This window comes from Salvelinus namaycush, chromosome 38 (genome assembly GCF_016432855.1).
Source record: "Salvelinus namaycush isolate Seneca chromosome 38, SaNama_1.0, whole genome shotgun sequence".
Classification (NCBI taxonomy): Eukaryota; Metazoa; Chordata; class Actinopteri; order Salmoniformes; family Salmonidae; genus Salvelinus; species Salvelinus namaycush.
This window is the reverse complement of record NC_052344.1, coordinates 12,775,593-12,793,208: the sequence shown is the minus strand read 5'-3', so window position 1 is coordinate 12,793,208 and position 17,616 is coordinate 12,775,593. Positions and strand designations below refer to the sequence as shown.

Below are 17,616 nucleotides of genomic sequence, written 5' to 3'. Positions count from 1 at the left end.
GACGGTATCTCTCCAGGAACAGGGTTGGAGTGAATACCTTCAGGACTGCAGCTCTCCAGGAACAGGGTTGGAGTTAAAACCTACAGGACTGTAGCTCTCCAGGAACAGGGTTGGAGTTAAAACCTACAGGACTGTATCTCTACAGGAACAGGGTTGGAGTTAATACCTGCAGGACTGTAGCTCTACAGGAACAGGGTTGGAGTTAAAACCTACAGGACTGTAGCTCTCCAGGAACAGGGTTGGAGTTAAAACCTACAGGACTGTAACTCTACAGGAACAGGGTTGGAGATATAACTTACAGGACTGTAGCTCTCCAGGAACAGCGTTTGGGGTGAATACCTACAGGACTGTAGCTCTCCAGGAACAGCGTTTGGAGTGAATACTTACAGGACTGTAGCTCTCCAGGAACAGCGTTTGGAGTGAATACCTACAGGACTGTAGCTCTCCAGGAACAGCGTTTGGAGTGAATACCTACAAGACTGTAGCTCTCCAGGAACAGGGTTGGAGTTTAAACCTACAGGACTGTAGCTCTCCAGGAACAGGATTGGAGTGAATACCTACAGGACTGTAGCTCTCCAGGAACAGGTTTGGAGTTAAAACCTACAGGACTGTAGCTCTCCAGGAACAGGGTTGGATGAATACCTACAGGACTGTAGCTCTCCAGGAACAGGGTTGGAGTTAAAACCTACAGGACTGAGGCTCTCCAGGAACAGTTTTGGAGATAAAACCTACAGGACTGTAGCTCTCCAGGAACAGGGTTGGAGTTATAACCTACAGGACTGTATCTCTCCAGGAACACTGTTGGAGTTAAAACCTACAGGACTGTTGCTCTCCAGGAACAGGGTTGGAGTTAAAACCTACAGGACCGTAGCTCTACAGGAACAGGGTTGGAGTTAAAACCTACAGGACTGTAGCTCTCCAGGAACAGGGTTGGAATTAAAACCTACAGGACTGTAGCTCTCCAGGAACAGGGTTGGAGTTAAAACCTACAGGACCGTAGCTCTACAGGAACAGGGTTGGAGTTAAAACCTACAGGACTGTAGCTCTCCAGGAACAGGGTTGGAATTAAAACCTACAGGACTGTAGCTCTCCAGGAACAGGGTTGGAGTTAAAACCTACAGGACTGTAGCTCTCCAGGAACAGGGTTGGAGTTAAAACCTACAGGACTGTATCTCTCCAGGAACAGGGTTGGAGTTAAAACCTACAGGACTGTAGCTCTCCAGGAACAGGGTTGGAGTTAAAACCTACAGGACTGTAGCTCTCCAGGAACAGGGTTGGAGTTAAAACCTACAGGACGGTATCTCTCCAGGAACAGGGTTGGAGTGAATACCTTCAGGACTGTAGCTCTCCAGGAACAGGGTTGGAGTTAAAACCTACAGGACTGTAGCTCTCCAGGAACAGGGTTGGAGTTAAAACCTACAGGACTGTATCTCTACCGTAACAGGGTTGGAGTGAATACCTACAGGACTGTAGCTCTCCAGGAACAGGGTTGGAGTTAAAACCTACAGGACTGTATCTCTACAGCAACAGGGTTGGAGTGAATACCTACAGGACTGTAGCTCTCCAGGAACAGGGTTGGAGTTAATACCTACAGGACTGTAGCTCTACAGGAACAGGGTTGGAGATATAACTTACAGGACTGTAGCTCTCCAGGAACAGGGTTGGAGTTAAAACCTACAGGACCGTAGCTCTACAGGAACAGGGTTGGAGTTATAACCGACAGGACCGTAGCTCTACAGGAACAGGGTTGGAAATAAAACCTACAAGACTGTAGCTCTCCAGGAACAGGGTTGGAGTTAAAACCTACAGGACCGTAGCTCTACAGGAACAGGGTTGGAGTTAAAAACCTACAGGACTGTAGCTCTCCAGGAACAGTTTTGGAGATAAAACCTACAGGACTGTAGCTCTACAGGAACAGGGTTGGAGATAAAACCTACAGGACTGTAGCTCTCCAGGAACAGGGTTGGAGTTAAAACCTACAGGACTGAGGCTCTCCAGGAACAGGGTTGGAGTTAAACCTACAGGACTGTAGCTCTACAGGAACAGGGTTGGAGTTAAAACCTACAGGACCGTAGCTCTACAGGAACAGGGTTGGAGTTAAAACCTACAGGACTGTAGCTCTACAGGAACAGGGTTGGAGTTAAAACCAACAGGACTGTAGCTCTACAGGAACAGGGTTGGAGTTAAAACCAACAGGACTGTAGCGCTACAGGAACAGGTTTGGAGTTAAAACCTACAGGACTATAGCTCTCCAGGAACAGTTTTGGAGATAAAACCTACAGGACTGTAGCTCTCCAGGAACAGTTTTGGAGATAAAACCTACAGGACTGTAGCTCTCCAGGAACAGGGTTGGAGTTATAACCTACAGGACTGTATCTCTCTAGGAACACTGTTGGAGTTAAAACCTACAGGACTGTTGCTCTCCAGGAACAGGGTTGGAGTTAAAACCTACAGGACCGTAGCTCTACAGGAACAGGGTTGGAGTTAAAACCTACAGGACTGTAGCGCTACAGGAACAGGGTTGGAGTTAAAACCTACAGGACTGTAGCTCTCCAGGAACAGGGTTGGAGTGAATACCTACAGGACTGTAGCTCTCCAGGAACAGGGTTGGAGTTAAAACCTACAGGACTGTAGCTCTCCAGGAACAGGGTTGGAGTTAAAACCTACAGGACTGTAGCTCTCCAGGAACAGGGTTGGAGTTATAACCTACAGGACTGTCTCTCTCCAGGAACAGGGTTGGCGTGAATACCTACAGGACTGTAGCTCTCCAGGAACAGGGTTGGAATTAAAACCTACAAGACTGTAGCTCTCCAGGAACAGGGTTGGAATTAAAACCTACAAGACTGTAGCTCTCCAGGAACAGGGTTGGAGTTAAAACCTACAGGACTGTAGCTCTCCAGGAACAGGGTTGGGGTTAAAACCTACAGGACTGTAGCTCTCCAGGAACAGGGTTGGAGTTATAACCGACAGGACTGTAGCTCTCCAGGAACAGGGTTGGAATTAAAACCTACAAGACTGTAGCTCTCCAGGAACAGGGTTGGAGTTAAAACCTACAGGACTGTAGCTCTCCAGGAACAGGGTTGGAGTTAAAACCTACAGGACTGTAGCTCTCCAGGAACAGGGTTGGAGTTAAAACCTACAGGACTGTATCTCTACAGGAACAGGGCTGGAGTGAATACCTACAGGACTGTAGCTCTACAGGAACAGGGTTGGAGTTAAAACCTACAGGACTGTAGCTCTCCAGGAACAGGGTTGGAGTTAAAACCTACAGGACTGTATCTCTACAAGAACAGGGTTGGAGTGAATACCGACAGGACTGTAGCTCTCCAGGAACAGGGTTGGAGTTAAAACCTACAGGACTGAGGCTCTCCAGGAACAGGGTTGGAGTTAAACCTACAGGACTGTAGCTCTACAGGAACAGGGTTGGAGTTAAAACCAACAGGACTGTAGCGCTACAGGAACAGGTTTGGAGTTAAAACCTACAGGACTGTAGCTCTCTAGGAACAGTTTTGGAGATAAAACCTACAGGACTGTAGCTCTCCAGGAACAGGGTTGGAGTTATAACCTACAGGACTGTATCTCTCCAGGAACACTGTTGGATTTAAAACCTACAGGACTGTAGCTCTCCAGGAACAGGGTTGGAGTTAAAACCTACAGGACTGAGGCTCTCCAGGAACAGGGTTGGAGTTAAACCTACAGGACTGTAGCTCTCCAGGAACAGGGTTGGAGTTAAAACCTACAGGACTGTAGCTCTCCAGGAACAGGGTTGGAGTGAATACCTACAGGACTGTAGCTCTCCAGGAACAGGGTTGGAGTGAATACCTACAGGACTGTAGCTCTCCAGGAACAGGGTTGGAGTTAAAACCTACAGGACTGTAGCTCTCCAGGAACAGGGTTGGAGTTAAAACCTACAGGACTGTAGCTCTCCAGGAACAGGGTTGGAGTTATAACCTACAGGACTGTCTCTCTCCAGGAACAGGGTTGGGGTGAATACCTACAGGACTGTAGCTCTCCAGGAACAGGGTTGGAGTTAAAACCTACAGGACTGTAGCTCTCCAGGAACAGGGTTGGAGTGAATACCTACAGGACTGTACCTCTACAGGAACAGGGTTGGAGTTAAAACCTACAGGACTGTAGCTCTACAGGAACAGGGTTGGAGTTATAACCGACAGGACTGTAGCTCTCCAGGAACAGGGTTGGAATTAAAACCTACAAGACTGTAGCTCTCCAGGAACAGGGTTGGAGTTAAAACCTACAGGACTGTAGCTCTCCAGGAACAGGGTTGGAGTTAAAACCTACAGGACCGTAGCTCTACAGGAACAGGGTTGGAGTTAAAACCTACAGGACTGTAGCTCTCCAGGAACAGTTTTGGAGATAAAACCTACAGGACTGTAGCTCTACAGGAACAGGGATGGAGTTAAAACCTACAGGACTGTAGCTCTCCAGGAACAGGGTTGGAGTTAAAACCTACAGGACCGAGGCTCTCCAGGAACAGGGTTGGAGTTAAACCTACAGGACTGTAGCTCTACAGGAACAGGGTTGGAGTTAAAACCAACAGGACTGTAGCGCTACAGGAACAGGTTTGGAGTTAAAACCTACAGGACTGTAGCTCTCCAGGAACAGTTTTGGAGATAAAACCTACAGGACTGTAGCTCTCCAGGAACAGGGTTGGAGTTATAACCTACAGGACTGTATCTCTCTAGGAACACTGTTGGAGTTAAAACCTACAGGACTGTTGCTCTCCAGGAACAGGGTTGGAGTTAAAACCTACAGGACCGTAGCTCTACAGGAACAGGGTTGGAGTTAAAACCTACAGGACTGTAGCGCTACGGGAACAGGGTTGGAGTTAAATCCTACAGGACTGTAGCTTTCCAGGAACAGGGTTGGAGTGAATACCTACAGGACTGTAGCTCTCCAGGAACAGGGTTGGAGTTAAAACCTACAGGACTGTAGCTCTCCAGGAACAGGGTTGGAGTTAAAACCTACAGGACTGTAGCTCTCCAGGAACAGGGTTGGAGTTATAACCTACAGGACTGTCTCTCTCCAGGAACAGGGTTGGCGTGAATACCTACAGGACTGTAGCTCTCCAGGAACAGGGTTGGAGTTAAAACCTACAGGACTGTAGCTCTCCAGGAACAGGGTTGGAGTGAATACCTACAGGACTGTACCTCTACAGGAACAGGGTTGGAGTTAAAACCTACAGGACTGTAGCTCTACAGGAACAGGGTTGGAGTTATAACCGACAGGACTGTAGCTCTCCAGGAACAGGGTTGGAATTAAAACCTACAAGACTGTAGCTCTCCAGGAACAGGGTGGAGTTAAAACCTACAGGACTGTAGCTCTCCAGGAACAGGGTTGGAGGTTAAAACCTACAGGACTGTAGCTCTCCAGGAACAGGGTTGGAGTTAAAACCTACAGGACTGTATCTCTACAGGAAACGGGATGGAGTGAATACCTACAGGACTTAGCTCTACAGGAACAGGGTTGGAGTTAAAACCTACAGGACTGTAGCTCTACAGGAACAGGGTTGGAGTTAAAACCTACAGGACTGTATCTCTACAAGAACAGGGTTGGAGTGAATACCGACAGGACTGTAGCTCTCCAGGAACAGGGTTGGAGTTAAAACCAACAGGACTGTAGCGCTACAGGAACAGGTTTGGAGTTAAAACCTACAGGACTGTAGCTCTCCAGGAACAGGGTTGGAGTTATAAACCTACAGGACAGTCTCTCTCCAGGAACAGGTTGGGTGAATACCTACAGACTGTAGCTCTCAGAAACAGGGTTGGAGTGAATACCTACCGGACTGTACCTCTAAGACAGGGTGTAGTTAAACCACAGGACTGTAGCTCTACAGAAACAGGGTTGGAAATAAAACCTACAGGACTGTAGCTCTCCAGGAACAGGGTTGGAGTTAAAACCTAAGGACGCTAGCTCTCAGGACAGGGTTGGAGTGAATACATACAGACTGTAGCTCCCAGGAACAGGGTTGGAGTAAAACCTACAGGACTGATCTCTCCAGGAACAGGGTTGGAGGTTAAAACCTACAGGACTGTAGGTCTACAGGAACAGGGTTGGAGTTATAACCTACAGGACTGATCTCTCCAGAACAGCGTTGTTGAGTTAAAACTACAGGACTGTAGCTCTACAGGAACAGGGTTGGAGTTAAAACCTACAGGACTGTATCCTCCAGGAACAGGGTTGGAGTTAAACCTACAGGACTGTAGCTCTCCAGGAACAGCGTTTGATTAAAAAAACTACAGGACTGTAGCTCTACAGGACAGGGTTGGAGTTAAACCTACAGGACGTATCTCTCCAGGAACAGCGTTTGAGTTAAAAAACCTACAGGACTGTAGCTCTCCAGGAACAGGGTTGGAGTTATAACCTACAGGACTGTCTCTCTCCAGGAACAGGGTTGGCGTGAATACCTACAGGACTGTAGCTCTCCAGGAACAGGGTTGGAGTTATAACCTACATGACTGTCTCTCTCCAGGAACAGGGTTGGCGTGAATACCTACAGGACTGTAGCTCTCCAGGAACAGGGTTGGAGTGAATACCTACAGGACTGTACCTCTAGAGGAACAGGGCGGGAGTTATAACCGACAGGACTGTAGCTCTACAGAAACAGGGTTGGAAATAAAACCTACAGGACTGTAGCTCTCCAGGAACAGGGTTGGAGTTAAAACCAACAGGACTGTAGCGCTACAGGAACAGGGTTGGAGTTAAAACCAACAGGACTGTAGCGCTACAGGAACAGGGTTGGAGTAAAACCTACAGGACTGTAGCTCTACAGGAACAGGGTTGGAGTGAATACCTACAGGACTGTAGCTCTCCAGGAACAGGGTTGGAGTTTAAAACTACAGGACGTAGCTCCAGGAACAGGGTTGGAGTGAATACCTACTGGACTGTAGCTCTCCAGGAACAGGGTTGGAGTTAAAACCTACAGGACTGTAGCTCTCCAGGAACAGGGTTGGAGTTAAAACCTACAGGACTGTAGCTCTCCAGGAACAGGGTTGGAGTTAAAACCTACAGGACTGTCTCTCTCCAGGAACAGGGTTGGAGTGAATACCTACAGGACTGTACCTCTACAGGAACAGGGTTGGAGTTATAACCGACAGGACTGTAGCTCTACAGAAACAGGGTTGGAAATAAAACCTACAGGACTGTAGCTCTCCAGGAACAGGGTTGGAGTTAAAACCAACAGGACTGTAGCGCTACAGGAACAGGTTTTGAGTAAAACCTACAGGACTATAGCTCTCCAGGAACATGTTTGGAGTGAATACCTACAGGACTGTAGCTCTCCAGGAACAGGGTTGGAGTGAATACCTACAGGACTGTAGCTCTCCAGGAACAGGGTTGGAGTTAAAACCTACAGGACTGTAGCTCTCCAGGAACAGGGTTGGAGAATACCTACGGACTGTAGCTCTCCAGGAACAGGGTTGGAGTTAAAACCTACAGGACTGTAGCTCGCAGGAACAGGGTTGGAGTTATAACCTACAGGACTGTCTCTCTCCAGGAACAGGGTTGGCGTGAATACCTACAGGACTGTAGCTCTCCAGGAACAGGGTTGGAGTGAATACCTACAGGACTGTACCTCTACAGGAACAGGGTTGGAGTTATAACCGACAGGACTGTAGCTCTACAGAAACAGGTTTGGAAATAAAACCTACAGGACTGTAGCTCTCCAGGAACAGGGTTGGAGTTAAAACCTACAGGACGCTAGCTCTCCAGGAGCAGGGTTGGAGTGAATACATACATGACTGTAGCTCTACAGGAACAGGGTTGGAGTTAAAACCTACAGGACTGCATCTCTCCAGGAACAGGGTTGGAGTTAAAACCTACAGGACTGTAGCTCTCCAGGAACAGCGTTTGAGTTAAAACCTACAGGACTGTAGCTCTACAGGACCAGGGTTGGAGTTAAAACCTACAGGACTGTATCTCTCCAGGAACAGCGTTTGAGTTAAAACCTACAGGACTGTAGCTCTCCAGGAACAGGGTTGGAGTTATAACCTACAGGACTGTCTCTCTCCAGGAACAGGGTTGGCGTGAATACCTACAGGACTGTAGCTCTCCAGGAACAGGGTGAGGTTATAAACCTACATGGACTGTCTCTCTCCAGGAACAGGGTTGGCGTGAATACCTACAGGACTGTAGCTCTCCAGGAACAGGGTTGGAGTGAATACCTACAGGACTGTAGCTCTACAGAAACAGGGTTGGAAATAAAACCTACAGGACGCTAGCTCTCCAGGAACAGGGTTGGAGTTAAAACCTACAGGACGCTAGCTCTCCAGGAGCAGGGTTGGAGTGAATACATACAGGACTGTAGCTCTACAGGAACAGGGTTGGAGTTAAAACCTACAGGACTGTATCTCTCCAGGAACAGGGTTTGAGTTAAAACCTCCAGGACTGTAGCTCTCCAGGAACAGGATTTGAGTGAATACCTACAGGACTGCATCTCTCCAGGAACAGGGTTGGAGTGAATACATACAGGACTGTATCTCTCCAGGAACAGGGTTGGAGTTAAAACCTACAGGACTGTAGCTCTACAGATACAGCGTTTGAGTTAAAACCTCCAGGACTGTAGCTCTCCAGGAACAGCGTTTGAGTTAAAACCTACAGGACTGTATCTCTCCAGGACCATTCAAAAGTTTGACTGGTCCTGTAAAGGCAGAGAAGTGAAAGGCAGAGAAGTGTTTTTATCAAAAGCAATCACTTTTGCATGGGAGAACACAGAATGCTACTAATTACTACAGGTACTTAATTAGGCCACATTTTTGTTTTGACCCGGGAGATAACATGTCCCCCTGGTCCTCTTGAGAAGGATACCTCTGTGTGATTCCCCATGTCTGTGTCAAGGTCTAATTGGACAAATATTGAGCGTTGTACGTTTGTGTAGCACGACAAGAACTGACGGATAGAACTACACGTGACACAGACACACATTACACACACACACTTGTGTGGGAGTGTGTGTACGCCTCTCTTGTTGGCTGGTGATTGAAATGGATGGTTTTTCCCTTTAATGTGGGTTAGAAATTAGATTCTGTCCACCCTCTGCACTCGTTTCCCCTCCCTCTCTTCCCTCTCCTCCCTCTCAGTTTCTTATTTTCTCTGATCACACACTGGGGAAATCAACTCTGACATCTGAGTCCTCGTCAGGCCACTCTTTCCTCTCTCACTCCTTCAGAGGTGAGGTGAGGTGAGGTGAGGTGAGGTGAGGTGAGGTGTGTGTGTGTGTGTTATATCATGTGTGAGACATTTAAGACAGAAAGAAAGATGTGCTCAGTGTAAGGTTGGCCATTTGAGCACACATGGCAGCTGCCACATCTGAGGTTCACATCTGAACGAACTCCAGTGGAAATGCATTGCAGCCTTGACCCTCCATGGATACCTGTGTTCTATCTCTCTGTTGAATTGCTCTTCGTTGATCCAGGCTTAATAAATTGACCCCCTTCCCTTGCCTCTCTCTTCTCACCCCCTATCTCTCTTCTCTCTCTCCGTTCTCTTTCAAGGCCACTCTCCCCAGGTGACGGTGACTGAGCGGAGCTGTGTAACCATAGGAACAGTCCTCACCGACGGGGCTACTCCAGACTGCTTTCCCCCTTCCCCAGACACTGCCCTGAAGAGCATTGACAGAGTCATCCGCCCACAGGTGAGCACATAAGTAAAACCTCCCCCGCGCCACACACACACACACACACACACACACCCACATACACACACACACACCACACACACACACACACACCACACACACCACACACACACACACACCCACAAGGTGAATGGTGTTTTTGTTGGTTGAGTGAAGCTGTGTAGGGGATGTGGGACACAAATAGCTGTGACCTCTAAAAGTGATCTTAGCAGAAGGTAATAGGTCTTTCACATTGGAAGAATATGCAGTTCTAGTACAGTGATGTTTTTATTCAATGTATCATGTCGCCATGACAACCTCTCTCTTGCTTTCTCCCTCTCTTTGTATCTCTCTGTATCTCTCTCTCTCTTTGTATCTCTATCTCTTTGTATCTCTCTCATCTCTCTTTTTCTTTCTTTTCTTTCTCTCTTTCTTCCTCTCTCATCTCTCTCTTTGTATCTCTCTCTCTCTCTCTCTCTCTCTCTCTCTCTCTCTCTCTCTCTCTCTCTCTCTCTCTATCTCCTCTCTCTCTCTTTGTATTTCTATCTATCTTTGTATCTCTCTCTTTTGCTCTCTCTGTATCGCTCTCTCTCATCTCTCTTTCTCTCTCCTCATTTTTCCATTGCAGTGTGATGCTAGTATCACACACACACACACACACACACACACACACACACACACACACACACACACACACACACACATCATTGTAGTGTGAAGGAATACTTGGCGCCTGGCAGGAGTTGAGTTGAAGGCAGGAGTTTACGGTTGCTGCAGCAGATTTCAATATCTACCTCACTCACAAACACACATTGACCCCCCCCCCCCGACCCCACATGACACATTGTCTATTTTAAATGTTTACATTTGCATTTATATTAGCGGCATTCCCTGCTACTGCTATGTTCTCAGAGTGAAATACACAATTAAAGAGCAGCATATGCACAGCCTAATAACAAGCTAGAGTATTAGATCCATGATTCATTCTTGAAACTTATTTATTTTCATATCATTGCTCCCTCTGGCTCATTTGTTGTGTAATACAGTCTGTGTAGTCAATAGAGCTTAAACACTGGCTGTATCACAACCGGCCGTGATTGGGAGTCCCATAGGGCAGCGCACAATTGGCCCAGTGTCGTCCGGGTTTGACCGGTGTAGGCCGTCATTGTAAATAAGAATTTGTTCTTAACTGACTTGCCTAGTTAAATCAAAAATTCTAAATAAATAAAAACTGGTGCTCTTGGGGACAGATCTAGGATCAGCTTACCCTCCCTAAATTCTAATTGTAACCATAGGGGAGGGAACAGAAAAACAGACATTAGATCGGTGTCTAGGGTGATTTTGTCTGAAATCCAAGATCATCACCATGTCAGAAAAGGGTATCGGCTCATGTCACGATGTGAATACCTTTTGTTCTTGTCGTTCTTTATTCTCCTTTCTGATCTGTTCTGCCGTCTGGCCATGTTAGATCCCCAAAAGCTCTTGATCTCTGACGGGAGAAGACAGAAGCAGAAAAAAGGAGGGATGTGACAAAGGGATGAGAAGATAAAGAGGGGAGATTTGTGGTGTGTGTCTGTCTGTAAGTCTTTGTCAGGGGTGTTATCATCTCAATGATCTGAAGACTGAGGCCGTACGCTGTTCCTCACCCCACTGGCTAAAGACTGACTTCACTGCTAGCGGTTGTGTGTGTGGTGTGTGTGTGTGTGTGTGTGTGTGTGTGTGTGTGTGTGTGTGTGGTGTGTGTGTGTGTGTGTGTGTGTGTGTGTGTGTGGTGTGTGTGTGTGTGTGTGTGTGGTGATAAAGTGAACACATGACAGACCTCATGGTTGGGGAGACAGGGGTAGGGGTGTTGTTTACCAGACAATCACACAGTACTAGACACCACCCTGTGATGACACCCCACTGGGCATGTTGCTTCTACACACGCAGATATATATATACACACACAGATACAGTTGAAGTCGGAAGTTTACATACACTTAGGTTAGAGTCATTAAAACTCGTTTTTTCAACCACTCCACAAATTTCTTGTTAACAAACTATAGTTTTGGCAAGTCGGTTAGGGCATCTACATTGTGCATGACACAAGTAATTTTTCCAACAATTGTTTAAAGACAGATTATTTCACTTATAATTCACTGTATCACAATTCCAGTGGGTCAGAAGTTTACACACACTAAGTTGACTGTGCCTTTAAGCAGCTTGTAAAATTCCAGATAATTATGTAATGGCTTTAGAAGCTTCCGATAGGCTAATTGACATAATTTGAGTCAATTGGAGGTGTACCTGTGGATGTATTTCAAGGGCTACCTTCAAACTCAGCTCAGTGGCTCTTTGCTTGACATCATGTGGAAATCAGCCAAGACCTCAGAAAATAAATTGTAGACCTCCACAAGTCTGGTTCATCCTTGGGAGCAATTTCCAAACGCCTGAAGGTACCACGTTCATCTGTACAAACAATAGTATGCAAGGATAAAACCATGGGACCACGCAGCCGTCATACCGCTCAGGAAGGAGACGCGTTCTGTCTCCTAGAGATGAACGTACTTGGTGCAAAAGTGCAAATCAATCCCAGAACAACAGCAAAGGACCTTGTGAAGATGTGGAGGAAAAAGGTACAAAAGTATCTCTATCCACAGTAAAACAAGTCCTATATCGACATAACCTGAAAGGCACTAAAAAGGAGAAGAGCACTACTCCAAAACCATACATAAAAAGCCAGACTACGGTTTACAACTGCACATGGGACAAGATCGTACTTTTTTTGAGAAAATGTCCTCTGGTCTGAGTGAAACAGAAATAGAACTGTCTGGCCATAATGACCATCGTTATGTTTGGAGAAAAGGGGAGGCTTGCAAGCTGAAGAACACCATCCCAACCGTGAAGTACGGGGGTGGCAGCATCATGTTGGGGGGTGCTTTGCTGCAGGAGGACTGGTGCGCTTCACAAAATAGATGACATCATGAGGATGGAAAAATTATGTGGATATATTGAAGCAACATCAAGACATAATTCAGGAAGTTAAAGCTTGGTCACAAATGGGTTTTCCATATGGACAATGACCCCAAGCATACTTCAAAGTTGTGGAAAAATGGTTACGGACAACAAAGTCAAGGTATTGGAGTGTCCATCACAAAAGCCCTGACCTCAATCCTATAGAAGATTTTGTGGGCAGAATTGAAAAAGCGTGTGCGGCAAGGAGGCCTACAAACACTGACTCAGTTACACCAGCTCTGTCAGAGGAATGAGCCAAAATTCACCCAACTTATTGTGGGAAGGCTTGTGGAAGACTAGCCGATAACATTTGACCCAAGTTAAACAATTGAAAGGCAATGCTACAAATACTAATTGAGTGTTGTAAACTTCTGACCCACTGTGAAGTGATGAAAAGAAATAAAAGCTAAAATAAATCATTCTCTCAACAATTATTCTGACATTTCACATACTTAAAATAAAGTGGTGATCCTAACTGACCTAAGACAGGGAATTTTTACGAGGATTAAATGTCAAGAATTGTGAAAAACTGAATTTAAATGTATTTGGCTAAGGTGTATGTAAACTTCCGACTTCAACTGTACATACACACACACATATACACAGACACACACACCATATGCACACGATGCCACTCACACACACTAATTTCCTGCTTGCTCAAACCTCTCAATGCTTAAGTTTAGGCATTAATTCAGAATGGTTAAGGGAAGAGAGCCCATTCGCCAACCCCACCTCCCTAGCAAACCACAACCCTACTTGATGATAATAGCGTGCACTGTTGCCCCTAGTGACCGGTTTTGAAAGCATCTCCTGACGTCCTGGGACCTGGACGCACGTCGAATAACCCCTTGGATCTCGAGTTACCTGACTGCTCCTCCATCCCAATCTCTCGTTCCGTCCTTTTCTCTCTCCCTCCCCTCTGGTTAATTTGTCAGACTGATGGCTTCTCTCTCTCCAAACACACTGGTGATGCACAGATAGCATGTGCTGGTTATCAGGGATATTGAGACCTTGTGTGTGTGCTCGATCGCACACATGTATGTAGACCTTTGATGCCTTCCTGAGACATTTCCCTGATAAATCTTTGTCTTCTATCTCCCGTTGTGCTGCCAGTTCTCTCTCCAGCTCCAGTGATCTACCATGTCCAGATGAGAACACTGGTTATAACTGGAAGTATTGGAGATAACACAGTTACACACAAACGTGTGAACACACACACGCTCCCCATCTCAAACAGACAGACACACGGCAGAGTGTTGATAAGGCAGACTTGCCTGTCTGCCTGTGCATACTATAGATTAGACGTAGATATATGTGACATTGAGAGGTTGAGTGGTTGTAGAAGCATGGTATGCAGATAAGAGGGCACGACGTGAAGAGGGCACAACAAAACCTATTCCCCCTCAGGAGACTGAAAAGGTTTGGCATGGGTCCTCAGAAGGTTCTACAACTGCTCCATCGAGAGCATCCTGACTGGTTGCATCATTGCCTGGTATGGCAACTGCTCGGCCTCAGACCGCAAGGCACTACAGAGGGTAGTGTGGATGGCCCAGTACATCACTGGGGCCAAGCTTCCTGCCATCCAGAACCTCTATACCAGGCATTGTCAAAGGAAGGCGCTAAAAACTGTCAAAGACTCCAGCCACCCTAGTCATAGACTGTTCTCTCTGCTATCGCACGGTAGCAAATGTATTAAAAATAAAAACAGAAATACCTTATTTACATAAGTATTCAGACCCTTTGCTATGAGACTTGAAATTGAGTTCAGGTGCATCTTGTTTCCATTGATCATCCTTGTAGAAATATCTCAACTTGATTGCAGTCCACCTGTGGTAAATTCAATTGATTCAGCATGATTTGGAAAGGAACACATCTGTCTATATATGGTACCACAGTTGACAGTGCATGTCAGAGCAAAAACCAAGCTATGAGGTCGAAGGAATTGTCCATAGAGCTCAGAGACAGGATTGTGTCAAGGCACAGATCTGGGGAAGGGTACCAAAAGATGTCTCCAGCATTGAAGGTCCGCAAGAACACAGTGGCCTCCATCATTCTTAAATGGAGGAAGTTTGGAATCGTCAAGACTCTTCCTAGAGCTGGCTGCCCGCCCAAATTGAGCAATCGAGGGAGAAGGGCCTTGGTCAGGGAGGTGACCAAGAACCTGATGGTTACTCTGACAGAGCTTCAGAGTTCCTTTTTAGAGATGGGAGAACCTTCCAGAAGGACAACCACCTCTGCAGCACTCCACCTATCAGGCCTTTATGGTAGAGTGGCCAGATGGATGCCACTCCTCAGTAAAAGGCACATGACAGCCTGCTTGCTAAAAGGCCTAAAGGACTCTGACCATGAGAAACAAGATTCTCTGGTCTGATGAAACCAAGATTGAACTCTTTGGCCTGAATGCCAAGCGTCACATCTGGAGGAAACCAGACACCACTCATCAGCTGGCCTATACTATCCCACTGTGAAGCATGGTGGTGGCAGCACACAGCCAGACTTGAACCTGATCGAACATCTCTGGAGAGACCTGACAATAGCTGTGCAGCGATGCTCCCCATCCAACCTGACAGAGCTTGAGGGGATCTGCAGAGAAGAATGGGAGAAACTCCCCAAATACAGGTGTGCCAAGCTTGTAGCGTCATACCCAAGAAGACTTAAGGCTGTAATCGCTGCCAAAGGTGCTTCAACAAAGTACTGAGTAAAGGGTCTGAATACTTATGTAAATGTAATATTTAACTTGGGTAAAAAAAAAAGAAAAGAATGAGCTAAATGTTTGAAAAACCTGTTTTTGCTTTGTCATGATGGGGTATTGTGTGTAGATTGATGAGGTAAAAACACAATTTAATCCATTTTAGAATAAGGCTGTAATGTAACAACATGTGGAGGGGGGGGTTGTGTGTGTGATTTGATATAATCCGTGTCTCAGCGTCTCCATTTCCCCTTTGTCTTTCAAGTAGGCGAAGACATACGCACGCACACACACGTGCACCCACACACACAATCACTTTGCCATTTAAAGTTCATCAATCTGTTATTAGGCAACTAGAAATGGCAGGTAGCCTAGTGATTAGAGCGTTGGTCCAGTACCCGAAAGGTTGCTAGATCGAATCCCTGAGCTGACAAGGTAAAAATCTGTCGTTCTGCCCCTGAACAAGGCAGTTAACCCACTGTTCCTAGGCCGTCAATGTAAATAAGAATTTGTTCTTAACTGACTTGCCTAGTTAAATAAAGGTTAAATAAAACATTTAAAAAAAACATCAATCACTGATCCACTGGGGTTGTGTTTACAGACCGTGCTGCTCAAACACACACACACACACACACACACACATACACACACACACACACACACACCATGATCAATGAACTGTGATTATCTCTGATAGTGGATGAGAGGGAGATAGATAGTGGATGAGAGGGAGATAGATAGTGGATGAGAGGGAGATAGATAGTGGATGAGAGGGAGATAGATAGTGGATGAGAGGGAGATAGATAGTGGATGAGAGGGAGATAGATAGTGGATGAGAGGGAGATAGATAGTGGATGAGAGGGAGAGAGGGCAATGGAGTTTCAGTGAGAGAGAGAATTAGAGGAAAAAACTAATGAAGTAAAGAGAAGTTGCAAGGGAGGCAGTGTGACTGACAGAGAGAAAGTGATAGATAAAGATGGAGAGTAAGAGTGACAGGGAGAGCGAGAGTGGCACAGAGCGGCAGAGTGAGAGAGGATAGTGGAGTGACCTTCTGCCAGGTACTTACTAACGAGCCGACAGGGAACGTCTCCGCCCTGCCATTACCCGGGTCACTTCACTCCTAGTACCGGCCAATCAGCAGACAGACCTGCCTCTGCCCCTTGTCCCTTTAGAACATTGTAGCTGAAACACACTGCTGTCTACTGTCTCAGCTAGAACTGACTGGTAATAGGCACCATTTTAGATTGTGTAACTGTGAGAAAGACTTCTGATTTTGCTAAGCTAGTTTTCATAATTGGTGGGTGTGGGTGTGTGCGGTTGGGGAGTCTGACTGATTAAGGTTTTGATTTCACACCCATTAGGGTGTCAAAGGCCCTGGGGAGTTGAGACTACACCGCTGCTGAAACAGATCCAGGCTAGCATTAACCAACTGTATGCTAACTCCAACACACACAAAGAATGGTCCAGGCGCTAATGAATGCTCACTCCAATGCCCAGACTAGTCCAGGCTAACACGCTAACCAACGCTAACTCCACCACTCACAGACACTGGTCCAGGCTAAAGTGCTAACGAATGCTAACTCCAACACTCACAGACTGGTCCAGGCTAAGGTGCTAACCAACGCTACCTTCACCACTCACCGACACTTTCCCAGGCTAATGCTAACCAACACTAAGTCCACCACACTCTCTCTCCTCCGCTGTTCAGGAATTCACTTTGCATATCCCTCTTCATATCTGATTGGTACAGACATGGCTCAATGACAGCTGACCTATCCTGTCAGAGTGCTGTGAGTTGTGAGTGATTCCCGATGCCCCTGATTAGGTGTGTCCTGCTGGGGCCCAGATAATAAATGCAATTTTGTGTGTGTGTGTGTCTTTTGTGCCTTCAGAAAGTATTAATACCCCTTGACTTTTTCTCCATTTTGTTGTCTTGATTAAAATGAGATTGTTTTGTCACTGGCCTACACACAATAGCCCATAATGTCAAAGTGGAGTTACACTACCGTTCAACAGGTTGGGGTCACTTAGAAATGTCCTTGTTTTTGAAAGAAAAGCAAATTTTTTGTCCATAAAAATAACATCAAATTGATCAGAAATACAGTGTAGACATTGTTAATGTTGTAAATGACTATTGTAGCTGGAAACGGCAGATTTTTAATGGAATATCTACATAGGCGTACAGAGGCCCATTATCAGCAACCATCATTCCTGTGTTCCAATGGCACGTTGTGTTAGCTAATCGTAGTTTATCATTTTGAAAGGCTAATTGATCATTAGAAAACTATTTTGCAATTAT

The 17,616-nt window shown here is 46.2% G+C and overlaps 1 protein-coding gene across 1 annotated transcript in view; it reads left to right on the top strand.

Moving 5' to 3' along the window:
- The window catches only part of LOC120031839 (ankyrin repeat and sterile alpha motif domain-containing protein 1B-like), a 231,310-nt gene that overhangs the window by 69,387 nt on the left and 144,307 nt on the right, over window positions 1–17,616 (top strand). Inside the window, exon 8 of the mRNA XM_038977659.1 lies at window positions 9,510–9,649. Coding sequence (XP_038833587.1) covers window positions 9,510–9,649 — 140 coding nt within the window. The remainder of the gene's footprint in view (window positions 1–9,509; window positions 9,650–17,616) is intronic.